Source organism: Corylus avellana, chromosome 10, assembly GCF_965113065.1.
Source record: "Corylus avellana chromosome 10, dhCorAvel1.hap1.2, whole genome shotgun sequence".
Classification (NCBI taxonomy): Eukaryota; Viridiplantae; Streptophyta; class Magnoliopsida; order Fagales; family Betulaceae; genus Corylus; species Corylus avellana.
The window spans coordinates 4,326,304-4,344,854 of NC_142499.1; the positions used below are offsets into that span (position 1 = coordinate 4,326,304).

The 18,551-nt window shown below is 34.3% G+C and overlaps 1 protein-coding gene across 4 annotated transcripts; it reads right to left on the minus strand.

The window, feature by feature from the left end:
* Positions 1-959: 959 nt before the first annotated feature.
* On the minus strand, positions 960-10,310 carry LOC132162148 (nuclear transcription factor Y subunit A-1). 4 transcript variants are annotated; one of them, XM_059572407.1, is made up of 6 exons: positions 10,221-10,310; positions 9,000-9,292; positions 7,155-7,261; positions 6,958-7,029; positions 4,878-5,042; positions 960-1,763 (listed from the first exon to the last, which is right to left on the minus strand). In XM_059572407.1, exons 2-6 carry the CDS (start codon positions 9,241-9,243, stop codon positions 1,446-1,448), a joined length of 906 nt encoding a protein of 301 aa, XP_059428390.1. In that variant the 5' UTR covers positions 9,244-9,292; positions 10,221-10,310; the 3' UTR covers positions 960-1,445. The 4 variants fall into 4 exon arrangements, with proteins under 4 accessions (XP_059428390.1, XP_059428391.1, XP_059428393.1 ...); XM_059572408.1 differs by having other exon boundaries at positions 9,000-9,295; XM_059572410.2 differs by lacking the exon at positions 10,221-10,310 and adding an exon at positions 10,194-10,210.
* Between the last annotated feature and the right edge of the window lie 8,241 nt (positions 10,311-18,551).

Below are 18,551 nucleotides of genomic sequence, written 5' to 3' on the forward strand. Positions count from 1 at the left end.
TTTTTTAAAAAAAAAATTTTAAATTACTTTTTTAAAAACAAATCAAACATCAAATAGTTTAATAATGTGTAGGACTAATGAGGTGATTTTCATGCATCAACCATAGTTATTAAGCGGGAAATGATACGTGTTCTTTTAGTGTTCTCTTAGTGTCATTCCAACTGTAATATGACTTTTAAAATCAACAATAGATTAAAAGTCAATAATAATAATCTCAAATTTAACGGTGATTTTAAAAGTCACATTACAGTTGAAAAGACACCAAAAGAACATTAAAAGAATTCCTAACATTTCTCATATTAAATTAACCTCTATATAATGATTTCAAGACAACCTATTATTAACCACCTAGATTTTGTAAATGTAACTTTACACTATATTATCTATTGGATTTCTAGAAAAAAACATATACCAATCTTTAACCATCGGATTTGAAGACATAACCTACTTTTAACCTACCAAAGTATTTTACTACGGTAGACTCTGCAAACCAACATCAATTTGGCTGTATTCATCTGACCACACTTTCTCCTTCACGTGAAAATTTGATTAGTACTTTATTTTATCGCCTTCATGTGCATTTGGGTAAAAAGAAAAGCGTTGGTAAAATGCTCAGCTTTTTACTCAGCTTCCTATCTATATTTTACTCGGATTCCACCCAAAACACAAACACAAACACAAAGTGAGAGATAGGAGAGACACAGAGATCCTTCTTCCTCTCCAACCCCATCTTCCTCAGGTCCTACTCCTTAGCCGATTTCGACTGCTGCAAACAATGGCGGCAAACAGTTTTGCTAATATAGATATTCTACCGGACCTTCCCGGACAGAAAATAGAATTTCAAGCTAAACCTCTGACGAATATTCCTACACCACAATAAGTTGGCCATAGTCTCGAAATTTCTTTCAAGCTGAATTAGATTACATGTTCCATTAAAACACAAACAAACTATGCTAAGATGAAACAAGAAAATAATCTCATTACTCATTCAAACAAAATGCCTGCTGTAATCACTTTCTTTGTACATGGGAGAAAGGCAAGGATAAATGCAATAGCACACATTAATATAGCAGCGAAAAACAAGAAAGATTTGCCGCCTTTATCATCCCCATCCCAAGAACACAAATGCAAGCCAAGCCAAGAATGATTTGCCGGTGAACACAAGACAAGCAGGGTTTTACCCCTCTCTAAGTCAGTAGGGTAATAAAGCCTCCAGCTTTTGCCAGTAGACCAATGAGGAACAGCAGAGTGAAACTATAGAAAGATGGCTCACTCACGCCTTTGACGGCTTGAGAGATGAATATCTCTTCAACTTCTTAGGGAATAGATTATAGAACACTCTCAAAGCTATAATGGGCTTTCTTTACTATAACTCATTATAGAGATGGTTCATTTGATGATGGTCAGGGCTCACCGCAAGTCTTTGATGCTGCTGCCCTGAGCTATCACCTTCTTCTGTACCAGCCGTTGCCATTGGCATTGGAGTATGTCTGTGGTTGGTGCATTTCCTGCACATGTATTCCTGTAACTTCCATATGACCAGAGGATGAATGCACACTCCCGGAAAAGCTGGAAAAGTTGGACAGTTCGGAGTGCAATGAATTGAAGGGATGCGTCGAAACAGGTTCACCGGGACTGATGGCGCCTTTGTCCGGTTCAATGTTGGTATTGATACTGTCAAGCTTCTTCGTGTTCAGGAAACGGCCACCGGAGCCTCTTGCCCTCCTCATCGCATGCAAGTGCCGAGACTCATGAAGATAGGGCTGTAGAACATGAGAACAGCAGACAGACATACACCTCATAAGCAAAACTAGAGTCCAAAATACTGCAAACACATTCTTGAACATATTATGAACTCTCAGAACTGAAAAGTCTGCAAAATCTTAAACCGGGGATTAAAAAATGCTACAAGGCATTGAATTCTGGTAACAATCTCCCAAAAATATTTTGCAATGCGATAGTGAATTTTGCCAAGGTTAAATGTAAAGATCATATCGACTTCATTCACAGCATTGACTGGTGCTTTTGGGGTTTACATCTATCCTTATAGCACGTGAAAGATCTTCATTCCACAGCACCAAACTATCTTACAACTTTTTTGAATCTTGTCCTCCATTGTTGCTAGCTCTAGCTTTCACATGCACCCAATCCTTATTCCATCTTTGTAGAATGCATCGCTATCACAAGTTGATGATGATGTAAGTGTTAGACCGTAAGATGTCCATCAGCAGATATTGGCAGAAGCAGGTTTGGAGTAGGATTTGTCTATAAAAGTCTTTGCAGGAGTAGCTTTGATGAGCAATACTTCAATTGGTTTCCAATTAGTTGATTAGAAGAGTTCTTATAACACTAAATAAGCTCTTATGAGCAATAGTTCAATTGCAGTAGGATTAGGATTAGGAAATTTTTTTGGAGTAGGGAGTTTGGTTTCATTTGCTATAAAGAGTAAACGGTTGAGGTAAAATAGGCAGAGAGAATATTTTGTAATCAACCTATGGTATTCTTCCAGCCTAAGTAGATAGTTCAGTTATTTTAATTTAGTGTGCAAAATTTCAGTTGTCTATTAATAAGCAAAAGAAAATGAGAGGTTATCAAACCCATAAAGGAGGTGAAGTACCAAACAGCAAGCGTTGTCATGAAATTTCCTACCACACAACATAACTTGTCCAAATACAAAAGAAAATATAGATTCCTCAGGTTTTATCAATTTTTAATCAATCACAAATTAGTTCTGCAAATGACCCAAAACAGGCAGAAAAATAGAAGGAAATTGTCATTAGTACTTCATAAAAACACCAATAAATCTTAGTTCTGCGGACTTATCCATGAAAGAAAGATGGTCATGCAGGGGCAGAACCACCATAGCCCTTGGGCGCCCCCCCCCCCCCCCCCCCCCCCCCCCAAAGGACCCCCCCTCAAGGCCTAAGGAAAATTATTTTTTCAAAAAGAAAAATATTTTTTATAAAATAGACATTAAAAATTATTTCCGCCCCCCCCCCCAAAACTAAAACTTCTAGTTCCGCCCTTGTGGTCATGTGATTTCAATTACCAACTTCTAACATTAGTTGTACCTTTTCAAATAATTTCTAATGAGGGGAGATAGTACCCACTCTTTGCATGCTCTTTACATACCATCCTGTCTTCTGAGTTTTCCTTCTTTTATCCCTTAATTAAAAAGTTAATGCGGAGAAATTAGATGGACGGTGGTGGGTTGATCTGAGAGAGTGATGGACATGTTGACAAAGTTCAAAAAGTTTTTTAAGACCAGAATTTGGCTTCAATATCTTCAATTAAAGAAAAGTTGTTAGGGCATCCTTGAGGAATATCAATTACACTAAAAAACGTACTTGCTTATAGAAAATAAGTGGATTATTCTTTTAGTTCATAACGCATAAAGAAAATTGCTCCTTCCAAATTTATCAAACTATGCGATCTTAAAGTAAATGAAACTAATGACCAGTAGCAATATTGTCCACATTTTCTTAGATGCATCATCTTTTACCTTTTTTCACTCTATCTAACTGAAGTATATCAGCTACTGACCTTCACAAAATGAACAAAACACCACTTGAAAAATGTAAATGTGTGGCAAGATTACATAGACAACTTTTATCACATTCAAGCAAATTGACCCACTTATTCATCGAGCATTAACATAATGAAGGTACTTTGATGCCATCACAAACTTCCAAACACAACGGAAATTTAAGCACTATAACATGGAACTTGCAGCCACTCTACCAACCAAACAAGTATCTGGTTGTTGACAATAAATAATATTGAAGTGCTGTTAACATTACAATTGATAAAATGTTAAAATAAATGGAGAAGGTGGAGATAGACCTCTCTTGAGGTAAGTGTTCCTTTCCTCTTTTGTTTTCATTGTTCTTTTTGGTTGCTAGAATGTGGGGGGTCTCAATGACCCGATGAAACAGAGTGAAGTTAAGAAATTCATCCAAGAGCAACAGTTATCTTTTTGTGGGTTAATCGAAACCAAAGTCAAGGAATGCTATAGGAAGATCATGGAATGTACTTAGCAATTATGGTTCGGTCAACCACATAATTACTATCTACTAACAAAAAGGTTTTCTCTAGTACTTCCTTAAGCATTTCATAATCATTTCTAAGTTTTAACGCTCCTCTCTTCTCAGCCACTTAGAATAATTTTCTCCTACTGATCCTAAAACAATAACATCTGTGAACCATAATACGATCAACTTATATCTACTCTTACAACTCCAAAGTGTACCTACACTAGGCTATATCAAATAGTCTGCGTTATGTGGCATGTAATACTCAAGGCTCCACAAGACCTTTCTAAGCTTGAAAAGCATCATGCATGATCTCTAAAAATTTATTTTCTGAAAAACTATTCTTGTTTCTCATTTCAGTGAATAAAAGAAAAAACCTTATGATTCTGTTGTACTAAATGTCATTTAAAAACTGAATATCATCAATCACCACCACTGGGCGTGTTCGATTCTTTCTTGTCTACCAAACCATGTATTTCTAAAATGAAAATTGTGGAACCTTTTCATTATTTTCCCTCTCATTTATTCTAAAATCTGGAGAGCCAAAAAGAAGTTCTACCATGAAAAAAAAGCAAATGCATCCCACCCCCCTGAAAATATATATATCAGAAATGCAACCAACTGCTATTTACATTTTCCCAAGAATAGAACTAGTTAAGAAGTGACACCATGGAGATAGATATGAACCTTTTCTATATTGCATATCTCCATTCATAAACCTACTATCTTAAGACCAATTATGAAGAGACTACAAGAAAAACATATTTACAAGAAACCAAAATGATGATGTCATGTACTGTATATATGACAATCCAAGATCTGCATGAGCACATACAGCGGATTTACCTTCCTCAACTTTATTAGTTTCTTTTCCAACTCAGCCTTAGCACGTGACTGTCTTCGCCTCAGAATTCCATGGTACTGCTTGGCATTCACATAAACAGGTTCCTCTGCCATTTCAAGTGGCAAGGCCATTCTAGCGGGAAGCACTCCAAGACAATGAGAATGTGCCTAAGTCAATTTCCAACACTTGTTATCCCATTTCAGGCCATAATGCATCTACTTAACGAACATAATCTGTTTACTGTACACACAATTTCTAAAATTTATTAAAAGCATAAATAAGTATAGAGCCTGGAGAGCCTTTTTTTCTTTTAAAATTTCTTTTGGCAGGGTTAAACATATGGCATCCAGTCAAAACATATAATGCTAGAGCCCCATCAAAATTGGTTAACAATTAAATTTTGGAGAAAAAAAAGAAAAGAAAAGAAAGAAATTGTCCACAAAAATCTTAAACAGCTGTACTTTAATCCTCACAAACCTAGAATGAATAGCTACTCTAGGTGAGTGCAGTTAGACAGCCAATGCAAAATAAATCCTCATAGACCGAGTGAAGAACTACTGAAAAACTTTAGCAAGAAACTCTTGGCAACTACACCTATCTGCTATTTGACTCCCTTAAGCATTCTCCAAGATGTTGGTGGGGGCTGCAAATGTTATTTGAACCTAATTGAAGCTAAGCTTGCAATATGGTAAATGAAGTCTGTTGCACATACTTAGAACTAGAGTCTCAGATTTGCCACTCCAAGAACAGAACAGCGATACAAACTTTACTTCTGTTAAAGTCAGATTCGGTTACTTTATATTCATCAAATACTGCTTCGGGTGGTTTATGTATTTGTTTTAGGTCAGTAAAAAAGATGACCTACTTCCTTTCTTACCTACCAGTAGCAAAGTCCATAATATTTGCAAATGCTTTCACACATTTGTCATAAGATTAGAGAACTGAACTATTCAACTAATTGATAACAAAGGTAACACCATGAGCACAAGAATGTAAACATTAAACAAAAGCATCTAAGAAGTCTGAAAAAGTAAAACATGAAGACTACTTTCTGACCTGAACTTGTTGCATTGCCAGGTGAAAAACTAGCACTTGATTTTTCCTTTGAATACGATTAAGAGAAAAATGCTTAATAAGTCCATGATGTTTTAACCTTTTATCAAATTGCTGCTTTAAAATTTATCGAATCACTCCTTAAGGCATGCTTCGTTATCAAATCACTCCCTCTGAGCTCCTTCCATTTAGGTTTTTTAACAGTGAACAATGACACGTAAATTGATGGCCACGTCATATTTAGTAAAAGTTTGACATGTTTATATATCATTGAGTCAGTACTAATTAACTTCACTCCTATCATCTAAAAATATGTCACATAAAAAACAAAAAGAAAGTCTACAGAGAGAGAGAGAGAAAAAAAAAAAAAAAAAAGAAAGAAAAAGAAGAAAGGTGTGGTTTGGCCACCCCCAAATGCTAGGGCCGGGGTGGCTGAACCACCCCATGTGGCCAAAGGCCAAGTGGGGGGTGGTTCGACCACCTCCAACCACCTCTTCTTTCTTTAATCTTTTTTTTTTTTTTTTTTTTGTTCTTGTGGATTGTTCTGATGTGACATTTTTGAATGATGACAAAGTTAATTGGTGTTGACTCAACAATATGCACATGTGTTGAAAGTAATGGATAAGATATGGCCATCAGCCTACATGCCACTGTTCACCATCAAAAAGGCTAACATAAGGAATACAGAGGGGGTGATTCAATACATTTTAAACCCTCGGGAACGATTTGATAAAATTTTAACTCCAGAGACCTCTAGAGTATTTTTCCAAGAGATTAAACTTTTGCATTTAGCTTATATCTGGAGCATCTACTGATGTCCGAGATATACAGTGTTGGTGCATATATGAAATAAGTGCCCAAAAAAAAAAAAAAATTGTAACACAAATACAAGTCCCAAGGGAAAAGGCTATTTGCATTAATTATTTAAAAGCAATAGACGTTAATTAATTGAGAAACCGTATACATATTAAACCAAGCAAGCATAGTCATATCAAATTAAACATGCAGAAGACACAACAGGTTGCATACCAAAGCCTGGGGTCCATAAGCAGGCATAACTCCCCCATAATATGGATCAGAATATTGATATGATGTACATGCCTGTCATAAAAAAAACTCTACTTAGTAATCAAGAAACTACTAATGTATACAACCAGATAAGCAATTGGGCAAGGAATACATTCGTGAGAGAGAGAGAGAGAGAGAGAGAGAGAGAGGGAATTTACGATTGAGTGGCCAAGCAGTTCTAGCTGGGTAGGTGGAGTGAGGTATTCACCCATTGTTTGAGGCATAAAGGATGCGGCATGCTGCTGCTCTTTTCCACATTTTCCATCTGCACATCAAAGGAAAATTCCATACAATCATGTAAGGAAATATTTTATCAGATATGTAAATTTTATGGTTCAGAATGTTGTAACAAATATTTTATCATATAAGCAACTATGTTTTATGGTTTAAAATGTTAGGCAATCAAGAAATAACATAACCACAAATGAGTGCACATAGATGAGGATGTGAAGGTTGGTGTCTATCATAATAAGAAGGATAGGATAAGGAATGAACTTATTTGCGAGAAAGAGGGAGTGCCACCAATTAAGGATAAAATTAGACAGATTCATAGGAGATGATTTGAACATATGCAAAGATGGCGTATGGACACACTGTTACAAGAGTGATTATATTATTATGGAAAGAGCAGAAATGGCAAAACGTAAGAATAACATGGATAAAAGTTACAAGCAAATACATGATTGGTAGTGGTAGAAACAAAACGGGGGACATGATCCCAAATAAGACCAAATCATGTTAAAGGCTTATATAACTGATCTCAATCAGTTAGGATTAAAGCTTAATTGAGTTAAGTTGAGGTAAAACAAAATGCACCAATATGAATTTGATCCATGAATAACTTAATTCATAAATAATTAAAAAAATATCTAAAGTTCGCCGACAAATTCATCAAACATTGCAAACACAAATAGGAAATCATTTAAAGGGAATACTATTGTAGGCAGCAAACAGAGCATAAAACAATCAAAAGCAATAACTATAATAAAATAGAGTCCCAAATTAACTGTTGAGACCGAAATGAATAAGATGTCACAACCGTTTGGGTAAATATTTCAAGGTTTCAGTCAAACATGACATGCCAGCATATCAGTGAGTTTTGACTTGCCTTTCTCAGCATTCTTCCTTTAGCAGTGCATTCAATTATATCATCAGATGTATTTCATGTATGTAAGCAAATTATCAAGCAGAATTTTTTACAACTTTTATTGCATAAAAATTAATCAAAACAATATTATACATCAAAAGTTGTGGATGATAATCTCTAACATATGTAATTTATGCCCAAAAAAACATGTATTGCATGGTTCTGGTTAAGGGGCTTGTTCAGCATGTAAGAGCATCCACAATGGATCAATGGATCCTTTAAATTTTGTTTTTTCAAATTTTGAAGAATAACCCTACTTTTTCTATTTTGAAGAACCACATTTGAAAAGTGCTCTACATCCCATTCTTTATATTGGAGAATGACTCTTTTATTTTATTTTGTTTTGGAGAATGGATTCCGCAGAATGGGGAATCATAGAGAGATGAGAGGAAGTTTAGTTTTTTTAATAGGTTAAAAGAAGAGAGAAATGAATAAAACAGGGGATAAAGGATGAACAGTGATCCTTCGTAAGGATCACTGTAGCATACCATTTAAAATAAAGGATGGAATGTGAATTTAAGATGCAAATCCTTTAAAATTTGAAGAAAATGGCTCTTTAAAGCATTCATTGTGGATGCTCTAATATGAACTTGTTAAAAATTTTAAATGGTTTATATTGTAACCTGGTATAAAAATACATGGATAACCAATCTCAGATACTGGAAATCTCTACTAGATGAGAATGCTCACGTTCTCTCTAGATCATTTTCTAGCATAATAAGTTCCATACAGAAGTTACGCATAATTCATTACTAAATTCCACTTTTCACATGATTATTTAAAAATTAGTTAAAAAACTTGAAGAACAAGCTATTGTGTGCAAGATTAGTAATACAATGTACCATGAATAACTTACCTGATTGTGACACAAGAGTGATTTCTATCTTTTTGTTGACATCATTTCCCTCATCCAGCCCATCCTTCACATGTAATTTTCGGGTTTCGGTTCCTAAACTGTCACTTGAATTGTTAGATGGTGATAAACTTCTTGTGGTTTCCCCTAAGACATCTGCAGATATGGGATCATGCCCAACACCCCGCCACCAAGGTTTGGAGCAGACTGTGTGTTGATGGCTTATGTCATCCTGTTTTTGATGCATGGTTCCTAGCTAACTCACTCCAGAAATATATATATGATCCCCTGATATGCTGCTTCTCAATGTAAACAAAAGAATTCCAAATTCAGTTCATGTATATTTCAATTAGAATTATATAGTTCATCACTGGTTCGAATTCAAATGGAATCACCATTTATTCTAAAAGTTTAAACCCATAGAATTTGAATTATTTAATCATTTAATTACCGTATTATACAATATTATGATTAAACTCCCATGAACTTGAGTTTTTTTTAAGACAAATCATTAAAAAAGATATATATATATATATATATATTACAGAGAAAGAGCAACATAAAGTTAATTAATGCATTACAGAAAAAATAAAATAAAGCGTGGAGTTTCTATGCTGAAGTGTCATGCCATTAAATTTTTTTTTATTTTTTTTTCATGAAAACATTTAAAAAGAAAGGGGAAAGAAAAGGAAGGAAGAATAGTTCTTACTAAACATGAATCTCACTAAAAGTGACCCAGATCAATCCAGAACAAGGCCAAGAAATCGAAAACCATGGCCACCATCGTCATCAGTCATATATATATATATACATGCACATATACAAAAAAGCATGCATGCATACATTTGATACGACTGACTAAAGTTCCTTTTTCCTTTTTGTACAAATGATACAAGAAATTATCCTCAATTTGATGACTAATCGTGAAGCTTTCGACCATTCTTGAATTTTGGTAGCCAAAACTAGTGAAAAATCCAAAACAAACAAATAAAAAAACCCAAAAACAAAAACCAGAAACAAACCAAGAACAGCAGAATCTAATCCAAAAGCTGAGATTGAAAACTTCTAAATCAATAGCAGGAGATACATACACACATAGACACGTATGTACATATATATATATATATATATATATATATATATATATATATATATATAGAGAGAGAGAGAGAGAGAGAGAGAGAGAGAAGCAGTTACTATGACAGTTGAGAGAGGAGCTGAAACCTGGAAATCTGTATTGCAGAGGCGAGAATCGATTTGTCTGTGATAATTCAGAACGACAACAGTGTGGTAGTAGATGATAGAGCTATGCAAAACAGATCTTTTTTTTCTTCTTTTGGTATAAAAAGAAAAATAAACTGTTTAAAAATATATTTTAAAATAAGGGTAAGGGCAAACGTCGTTTTCTTTCTCCCGCTTAAAAAACGTTTCCCATATTTGGAGTGATAATCCCGTCACTTAAAGTTAACGGACTGAGGGTGCCTTCTTATCTTTCCAATGGACGTCAATGTCCTTGTCTTTTGGATTAACTCTGCTCCCATTTTATTAAAATAATAGGGTTAAATCCCTTCCACCCAAGTATTGGATTACCACATATTCAAATCGATCCTTCGGTTTTAACAAGTAGTGAATACAGTAAATGAACATCGAATAAATAAAATTGGTATTTTGGTTTATCTTTTATCTGTCATATCAAACTAATTCGTGACTGCCACAAGAGTCGTTCGAGACATCCTATGACCAGTTAAGGATTGCTCGGAAGTGATAAGTACTAAATAAATTATCATGTTTTTGACATATTCATACAAGGAAATTTGATTTAATGGCTTTCGTTTCATGACATGCAAATTTCAGTTGATTGAACTACTCTTTTAAGACAAATAAATTGTTATGTTAATTTGTAATAAAAATTATAGTATCTCTAGCTATATATACTCTTTACTGTAATATAATGAGATATCAATATTCAAATGACTTGAATTAGTTCATAGCATTCAAATTCTACCGAGCAAATATTTAGTTAAATAATTACTTTTTTAAAAATAAAAAAGACTTATATTGAACTTTATTTTAGTTATCTATTTTTACTATTCTATATAAATATTTTTTCCCTAACAACCATCATATTTTTGAAATTCCATGATCATTGTAGCATTTGATATCATTTCTTTCATCTGCTACCAGTAAAATTAGAACAGAAAAAAGGAAATAAAATAAAAAAAATTGACCCAAATACGAACTTTGGAAGGAATTGCTTACCGAGACAAGGAAGAGAGTTTTCTCTTACTTGATATTTGTATTTCTTTCATTTTGTGATAATGAAATTTAAAAAAGAAAAAGAAAAAACTTGAAATTGTAAGTGGGGGTAAATTCGTCCAGAAAGATTTTAAAGCAGTTACCCCCCAGTAAATTAATCCATTAGATTACCTCTTTAACGCATCGAGACGTCGGATTTTAAGTACTTTATTAACCTGCATGTGCTGACACTCGACTTGACGCCACAACGTGTCCGACCCGCATTCACAAACAACGACCTGTGGGCCCCCACGACCCCCCCACAACCACGACCTACGGGCCACGTGGTACTTAAGTCCACGCCACAGTGGGCCGGGCGAAGACAAAGGTGGGATTAACGACGCTGCGCCGTTAGGCTGTCCTGGCGGTAGGTAGCAGCCGTGGTCCTGGACAAGGTCGGGGACGACACGCACGGATCTCGTGACGGCGACCGTCAAGTCCGCCACCACGTGTAAGGACTAAATTAGAAGCCGCCTTGAGAGCCAGTAGTAGTGTCACACGTGTTGGTGCCTGTGGAAACCTTGGGAAGTTGAGAGGACAGGTGAGACGCTAGAATCAGGACCAGAAAATCAGAGATTGAGATCTCCTCAGCTATGTTTGCCAAAGGAAAGCTCCGCACCGTAGCTGGAACGGTACTGTTCTAGCTACAGTGCAAATTGACATTTGGCCATTTTTTTTTTTTAAAAAAAAAAAACAGAGGGGAAAGATGGGGTGGCTGGAGCCACCCCCAGGCCGATCTGGGGGTGGTCCGACCACCACCGGTATGGGGTGGCCGAAACTACCCCAGCCCCTTGGGGGTGGTCCGGCCACCCCCAAATGCACCGATCCTTTTTTTTTTTTTTTTGGGCCAAGGGGGTGGCCGGACCACTCCCTTGGCCACGGGGGTGGTTCAACCACCCCCATACGGCCGGTATGGGGTGGCCGAAACCACCCCCAACCCCTTGGGGGTGGTCCGGCCACCCCATACCGGCTGTATGGGGGTGGTCGGACCACCCCCAGATCGGCCTGGGGGTGGCTCCAGCCACCCCAGCGTTCTCTGCTTTTTTCTTTTTATTCTTTTTTTAAAAAAAAAATATTTTACTTAAAAAAAAAATAATAAAATAAAATAATAATTTGAATCAAAAAGTCAGCCACGTGTCAGCCAGCACTGTAGCTGGAACAGTACCGTTCTAGCTACAGTGCGGGGCTTCCCCTTGCCAAACATAGCTCTCAGGACTAGTCTCAGGTTTTGCGCTTTACTTTCCCGTCAAAATACGAGTAATAATCACACAAAGAGTCCTAAAATTCTGAATTTTTTCAAATGTGATTTAATTTTTATAATTATTATTAAAATTTAGATGATTATTATAGAATTTTAATTTAATTTTACTTATATCATTACTTCTTCTCAAAATATATACTGAATTGGACAATATAATTTATTTGACTAAACAGTAAACACCCATTTCTCTACACTCATAAAAAAGAAAATGAGAAGAATGATTTGAACTGGTAACATTTATTTTATGAGACGTAGTCTCTAATCAATTAAATTACTTTAGTGAATATGCTGCCACATCAAAAAAATTAAAAAATTAAATAACATAACATTATACATGCTTTTAGATGCAACAAAACAAAAGCTTGACACTAAAATTGAATCCTTCGCATTGCACTTAAAATAAAATAAAATATCTTATTTTGTACTTGCAAAGAAAATGTTACGTATAAAAATAAAAAAATAAAGAAATACACGCATGTATGAGGTTGAGTGTCGAGACGTGGGAGAGAAGCATTAAAGATTCTTTGCTTACTCCAAGGATAGAGTGATGAATGATGATAGATAAAATTCCTAAAAAACTATTACTATGCATGAGTGATCAAATATATATATATATATATATATATATATATATTTTGAAAATCCATATTGGTAGATGTCATAAATGGATCACTGTCAATAAAAGGTCTCTATACAAAAAGAAACATCTTCTGACCATACAATATCATTGGCCTATTTAAGAGTCATTTTGACTAGTCTATGGGCCGCCCTACTTGCCTCATGATACACATGATTTACTTGCTACTTTGAGAAAACATTTAGACCAAGCCTAACATCATCTACCGTATAATTTTATTTTTTAAAAAAATTAAGTTATAATATTCTTTAGGAGATAGTTATTCATCTTAAAGATAAGAAGAGAGACTAATAAATTCTAATTCCAAATAATCAATTTTCTTTTTCCTTTTCTTTTTGGGCACAATAAAACTCTCCTATTGATCAGCACATCATATTCCAAATTAATTATCCATTTTATATATTGAGAAGTTCACAATTTTATTTATTTTTTGATTGAGAAGTTCACATTGAAGACACATAGACTTGTATAGAATTTTTTTTTTTTTTTTTTTTTTTAAAAGATACAAGACCTTGTATATGTAGGTGACTTTAGACTTTCCTTTTTCCTTTTCACTTTTGATCTTTAGTTTGCGTTTCTTTCATTTTTGGGGTGGCGGCTTGGAGGCAACCAAATGCGGTTATTCTATATGGGTGTGACCATGATAGCATTTACCTGTTAAGAATTACTTAGGACGGGCCTAGACAGGCTTTCCCTCAAAACCAATTGAACCATTAGCCATCACTTGACTCAGCTCTATTAGGACATCAGTAAAACTTAAGAAGACTAATTCTAATCAAGCTTGTGTGAGTGATTCTCCAATACAGAAAGTTGAAACTACACCATAGTACATGCCCAAGCTTATTGAAATTTTCTTGAAACCATTACATAATTACATCACAATCACCGATGGTAAAACAAATATAAAAAAACATGTGTTTAATAATGCAAAATCGCGAGGCCAAATGCATGTTACATAACCTCTTAGAACCCAATTGTGGTTCAAAACTCATGGTCTAGGCCTGAAATTGATGTCTGACTGAAGCCCATCTTGATGAGGGTCTCGCCAATGGGCCATGGCCTGGCCCATTCCAGTAGGAGCTCATTCACCAGCCGACAGTAATTCTTTTTACCCCAACCAGTAAAGGTAATGTTCTTTTTTTAAAAAAAAAAAATTCTTTTGCTTTTATAGGTAAAATAAAAATAAAAATAAAGCAGGAGAAAATTCATGGAGATTCCGCTTACGTGTGTATTTGAATTGTGAAAGGACTGAAATGATGAGCAGCCGCACGATCCCCTTTTCATTGGATTCTCTTATCCATAAAGTACGAACAATGATGAGTTCCTTCTCTTAACAAAAAGAAAAGAAATAATTCAAAATACCCGACACCATTATCTAACCCGCACCAACAAAACAACTGGATACTTCTCGTCTCTTCACTTTCTTTCTTTTTTTAATCATTAATTTTCATACTTATCCAAATTAGCTTCTTATCTTCTGCAGTGAATTTTATATATATATTAGTTTAATAAATTGAATTGAAAATAGTTTTTACAATTTAGTTTTTTTTTTTTTTTAAAAGCAAACTTTATTTAATACATATAAATTTTGGAGTAATGCTAGAAAAATAATGTAATTTCTAAAATTACAATTAGTCTTGTAATTTTTTTAACTTAGGGCTTGTTTGGGATTGCGCTTGAGAGGTCTAAAAGTGCTTTTAACACTCAAAAAGTCTGTTTAGAAAAAAAAATACTCGTTTGGTAAAAAAATTAAAAGTGTTTTTAAGAGTCCAAAAAACCTAAAAATGACTAAAACGTATTTTTGGCAAAAGCTTAAAAATAAAGTTTTTGCCCAAAAGCGCTTTTTGACTTAAAAGTTCTATTTCTCAAACGCAGTCTCAAACATGCTCTTAGTCTCCAAAAGTGTCGTGTCTCTTAACTTCTTTTTTTTTTTTTTTTTGGTATCAATACTATTAAAAAAGCAAGTGAGAGACACATACTATTAAAAAAACATATACTCATTCAAGTTTGTAAGAAATTTATGTCTCTAACATAAAATGAATAGAGAGGTGCTATGGGTCGGGTACCAAATCTTTTACCAAAAGATCGGTATCAAAATAATGTGAAATTTATTCTTTGGTACCCGTAGCATTTTTTCTTTATTAATTGTTTTAATCCTCTCTACTGAACAAGTTTCACATCATCTTTTTATTAACAAATTTAATAACCCTAGCATTTCTCAAATGGATATATAGAGCTCAACCTCGGTCTAGTACATATATAGAACACATATAACAATATACAAGAACTGGCCCTAACTCCTAAGTATAAGTTGTTATACACACATATATAAATAAATGATTTGTTTAAGTTTGTTAATGAAGTCATCATATGATTTTCCAAAAAAAAAAAATTGAAGTTACATGACATTTAATTTATTCACTTGATAACTTAAAGAATCTTTATCACGTATATAATTTTGATGATGCTATTTTATATTCTCTTGTTCTTCTCTCATCCTTCTCCATTGATGTGACATTGTCAATTCACCATTGGATTTTTTTTTTTTTTTTGTTCTCTTTTAAATAAAATTGATATAAATGTGGATTAACAATACCACATCAGCATATAAGGATGGAAGAAAGATAAGAGAATACATAAATAGCACAGAATTCATAAATGAAATTTATTCTATGTACTCTTCCACAATTTTACCATTAATGTAATGTAAGTAGTTAAATACTAGCATGACTCTTATATCCTCATTCATGTTATAATTCTTTCTCTATCTTCTTATTTTTGTATGATTAAAGTGTCTTCAAATGCAAAAGATGAAAACCTAGAATTATTTTGTTTCAAAAGCAAGGACTAAGGAGTATATTTATGTGACATCAACATTGTGATGATTATGTAAATTTACAAAGCTCTCTTATTCATGCAAATTTTTTTTTGAAGCTCTTGAAATGATGTTGATGGCCATGATATGTCTACAATAGATCTAGGAGGACATGCATGGTGACGATGAAATAAATCAGGATCATCACAATTTTATTTCACTTTTTTTTTTTTTAATTAAATGTCACAATCAATGGGAAAAAGGTAAGAGGGAAGTGCAAAAGAAGAACATTCAATCAACAGCTCACATTCGAAAGTAGCTTTTCTTCCACTAGTTTGTTAAATTTTTTGTTTTCTTTTTCTGGGGTTGACCCAAAACAAAGTTTACATTCAAAACAGAGAGCAAAAAAATTTACCAAATTGATCGAATGAAAAAGTTCATTCTCATAATCTTAATATTATACTTAAGAAATTACATTGTATACATCTCCAAGATCACAGCTAGCTGTTAGTATAACAAGTTAGAAATATATATAATATATAATGCAGAAAGAAACACAGACAATCAACTGATGTGACTAGCAAGAAATGAAAACAAAGAGCTAATTAATTAAAAACTACTGCATTTGCCATTAATTATTCAAAGGATCATGAGCAACTCAGGCCGGGATATTCTGAAATGCTAAGAAGAAGAAAAGCTCTATATCCGGGGGAGCAAAGAAGGCTATGGGGGATGATCTATTTGATATGCAGCTTGAAGAAGAAGTTACTCTTCTCTTCTTTGGAGCAGGGGGACAAGATGAAATCTCAGGTATTCTGAATCTCTGAGCCTTTGGTGTCGAACACCCAGATACTAGAATGTCTTGTTGATCACCATTAATATTGTTATCCTCCTGCTGCTGCTGCTGCAAGCTGCTGATATTGTTCCATGATTCTTTGAAGCTTCTTGGCAACTCCATTAATGTTCCCGCCTGTTGGTGGCGCTTAGATGGTTGCAGATTTTATCCAAGGAAAAGTTGAAAAGTTGCACCAGCTATTATTGTAAAGTAGATATAGAAAATGACCCTTTTTTGGCTTCTACTAAAACTCAGCTAGTGTTTAGCAATTAGCATACACACTTCAAAGCTGTCGACAGAGTCATGAGCAACAGAGATCCTCCAAAACACCCATTTGACTATTTTATCTCATCTTTCATGGAAAACTATTTGAGGGATTCAGAAGTTTCTGCCAAATACCAAGAAAAATCCAAAATCTAGCTAGGTGAGGTGAGGTGAGGGAGAACAACTGCTACCACTAGAAGAAAATTTTTATTCAAAAACCCCCTACCAAATCCTGATAAGATTGAAGCCTTTTTGGATAAATTAGAAAAAATCCTAAACATGATAAAACCAACTACTTCCCTTCTAGTACTCCTTGGAAGCACCACCATTTGCTAGCTCCAGCCAATACCTACAATAGCACTTTATACATGATGAAAAAAAAAAAGAGAGGTTGCCTTTTAACTAGATAATATCTTTTTTAATATATAACTTTAAATCAAATATACATATATAGTCTATATGGATATAGGAATTGCCAATCAGAATAGGTGGAATCTGCCAAAAGAAAAGTTTCTGCTTTACAACATGTCATAATTATGGTGTAGGCAGAAGCTTTTTTCAATTATACCTATTGAACTCTGAAAGGCACAATCATAAGCGGGGAAAAAAGTGAAACAATATATATTGCAGAGCCCACTGGGAGGATATATGCCACAAGCCTATGTCAGAATGACAATCATATCAATTACATTAGTATTCTTTATTAAAAGCTAAATCTTTTTTCCATTCTATTAATTTATTTTTTAGAACAACTGGGATAATCATGAAAGATTATTGTGAGAATTTAAGATGCCTATTATTATATGATGCAATCATTGTTTGTTCATATTAAATGCCTTCAAGATGCCGGTGGAATTATATATATATATATATATATATATATATATATACTTGTTCTTCCTAATTTGAATGTCTTGGTATCAAATGAAAGGTAAAAGAAGAAGATTTGTTCATCCGCACTATTGAACAAGAGCAAAGTTCCGCCGCACTATTGAGTTCATCTTTGAAATCCTTTACCTAGAGGTCATAGGTTTTGAAATATTCCAGGCACTTGTGTGCCAAATTGTGGAAATTCTACGCGGATGTCTCCCCACAATCATGCAAACTGCAGAGGATCCAAAGTTATGCAATTGTGACGGCAACATGTGAATATTGTTCAACTTAATCTTGTAATATAAGAAAAAGTGTTAGAATATTAATTATGTGATTAAATTTATTATTTTTACTTAAAAATAACAAATTATTATTACTATTCAAGATTTTCACAAACATAGTTGTAGGACCTAGGAATCGCCTAAAGCCAACGGCATAGAAATGATCCAAATAAACTTATTTTTAACCTATCGAAGAAGCTCAAGACCCAACGAACCTAGAGCCACGACTCCAGAAGACTCTAGAATGCTCTACATACTTATATATAAGGCTTAAAGTACACAATTTCAATACTC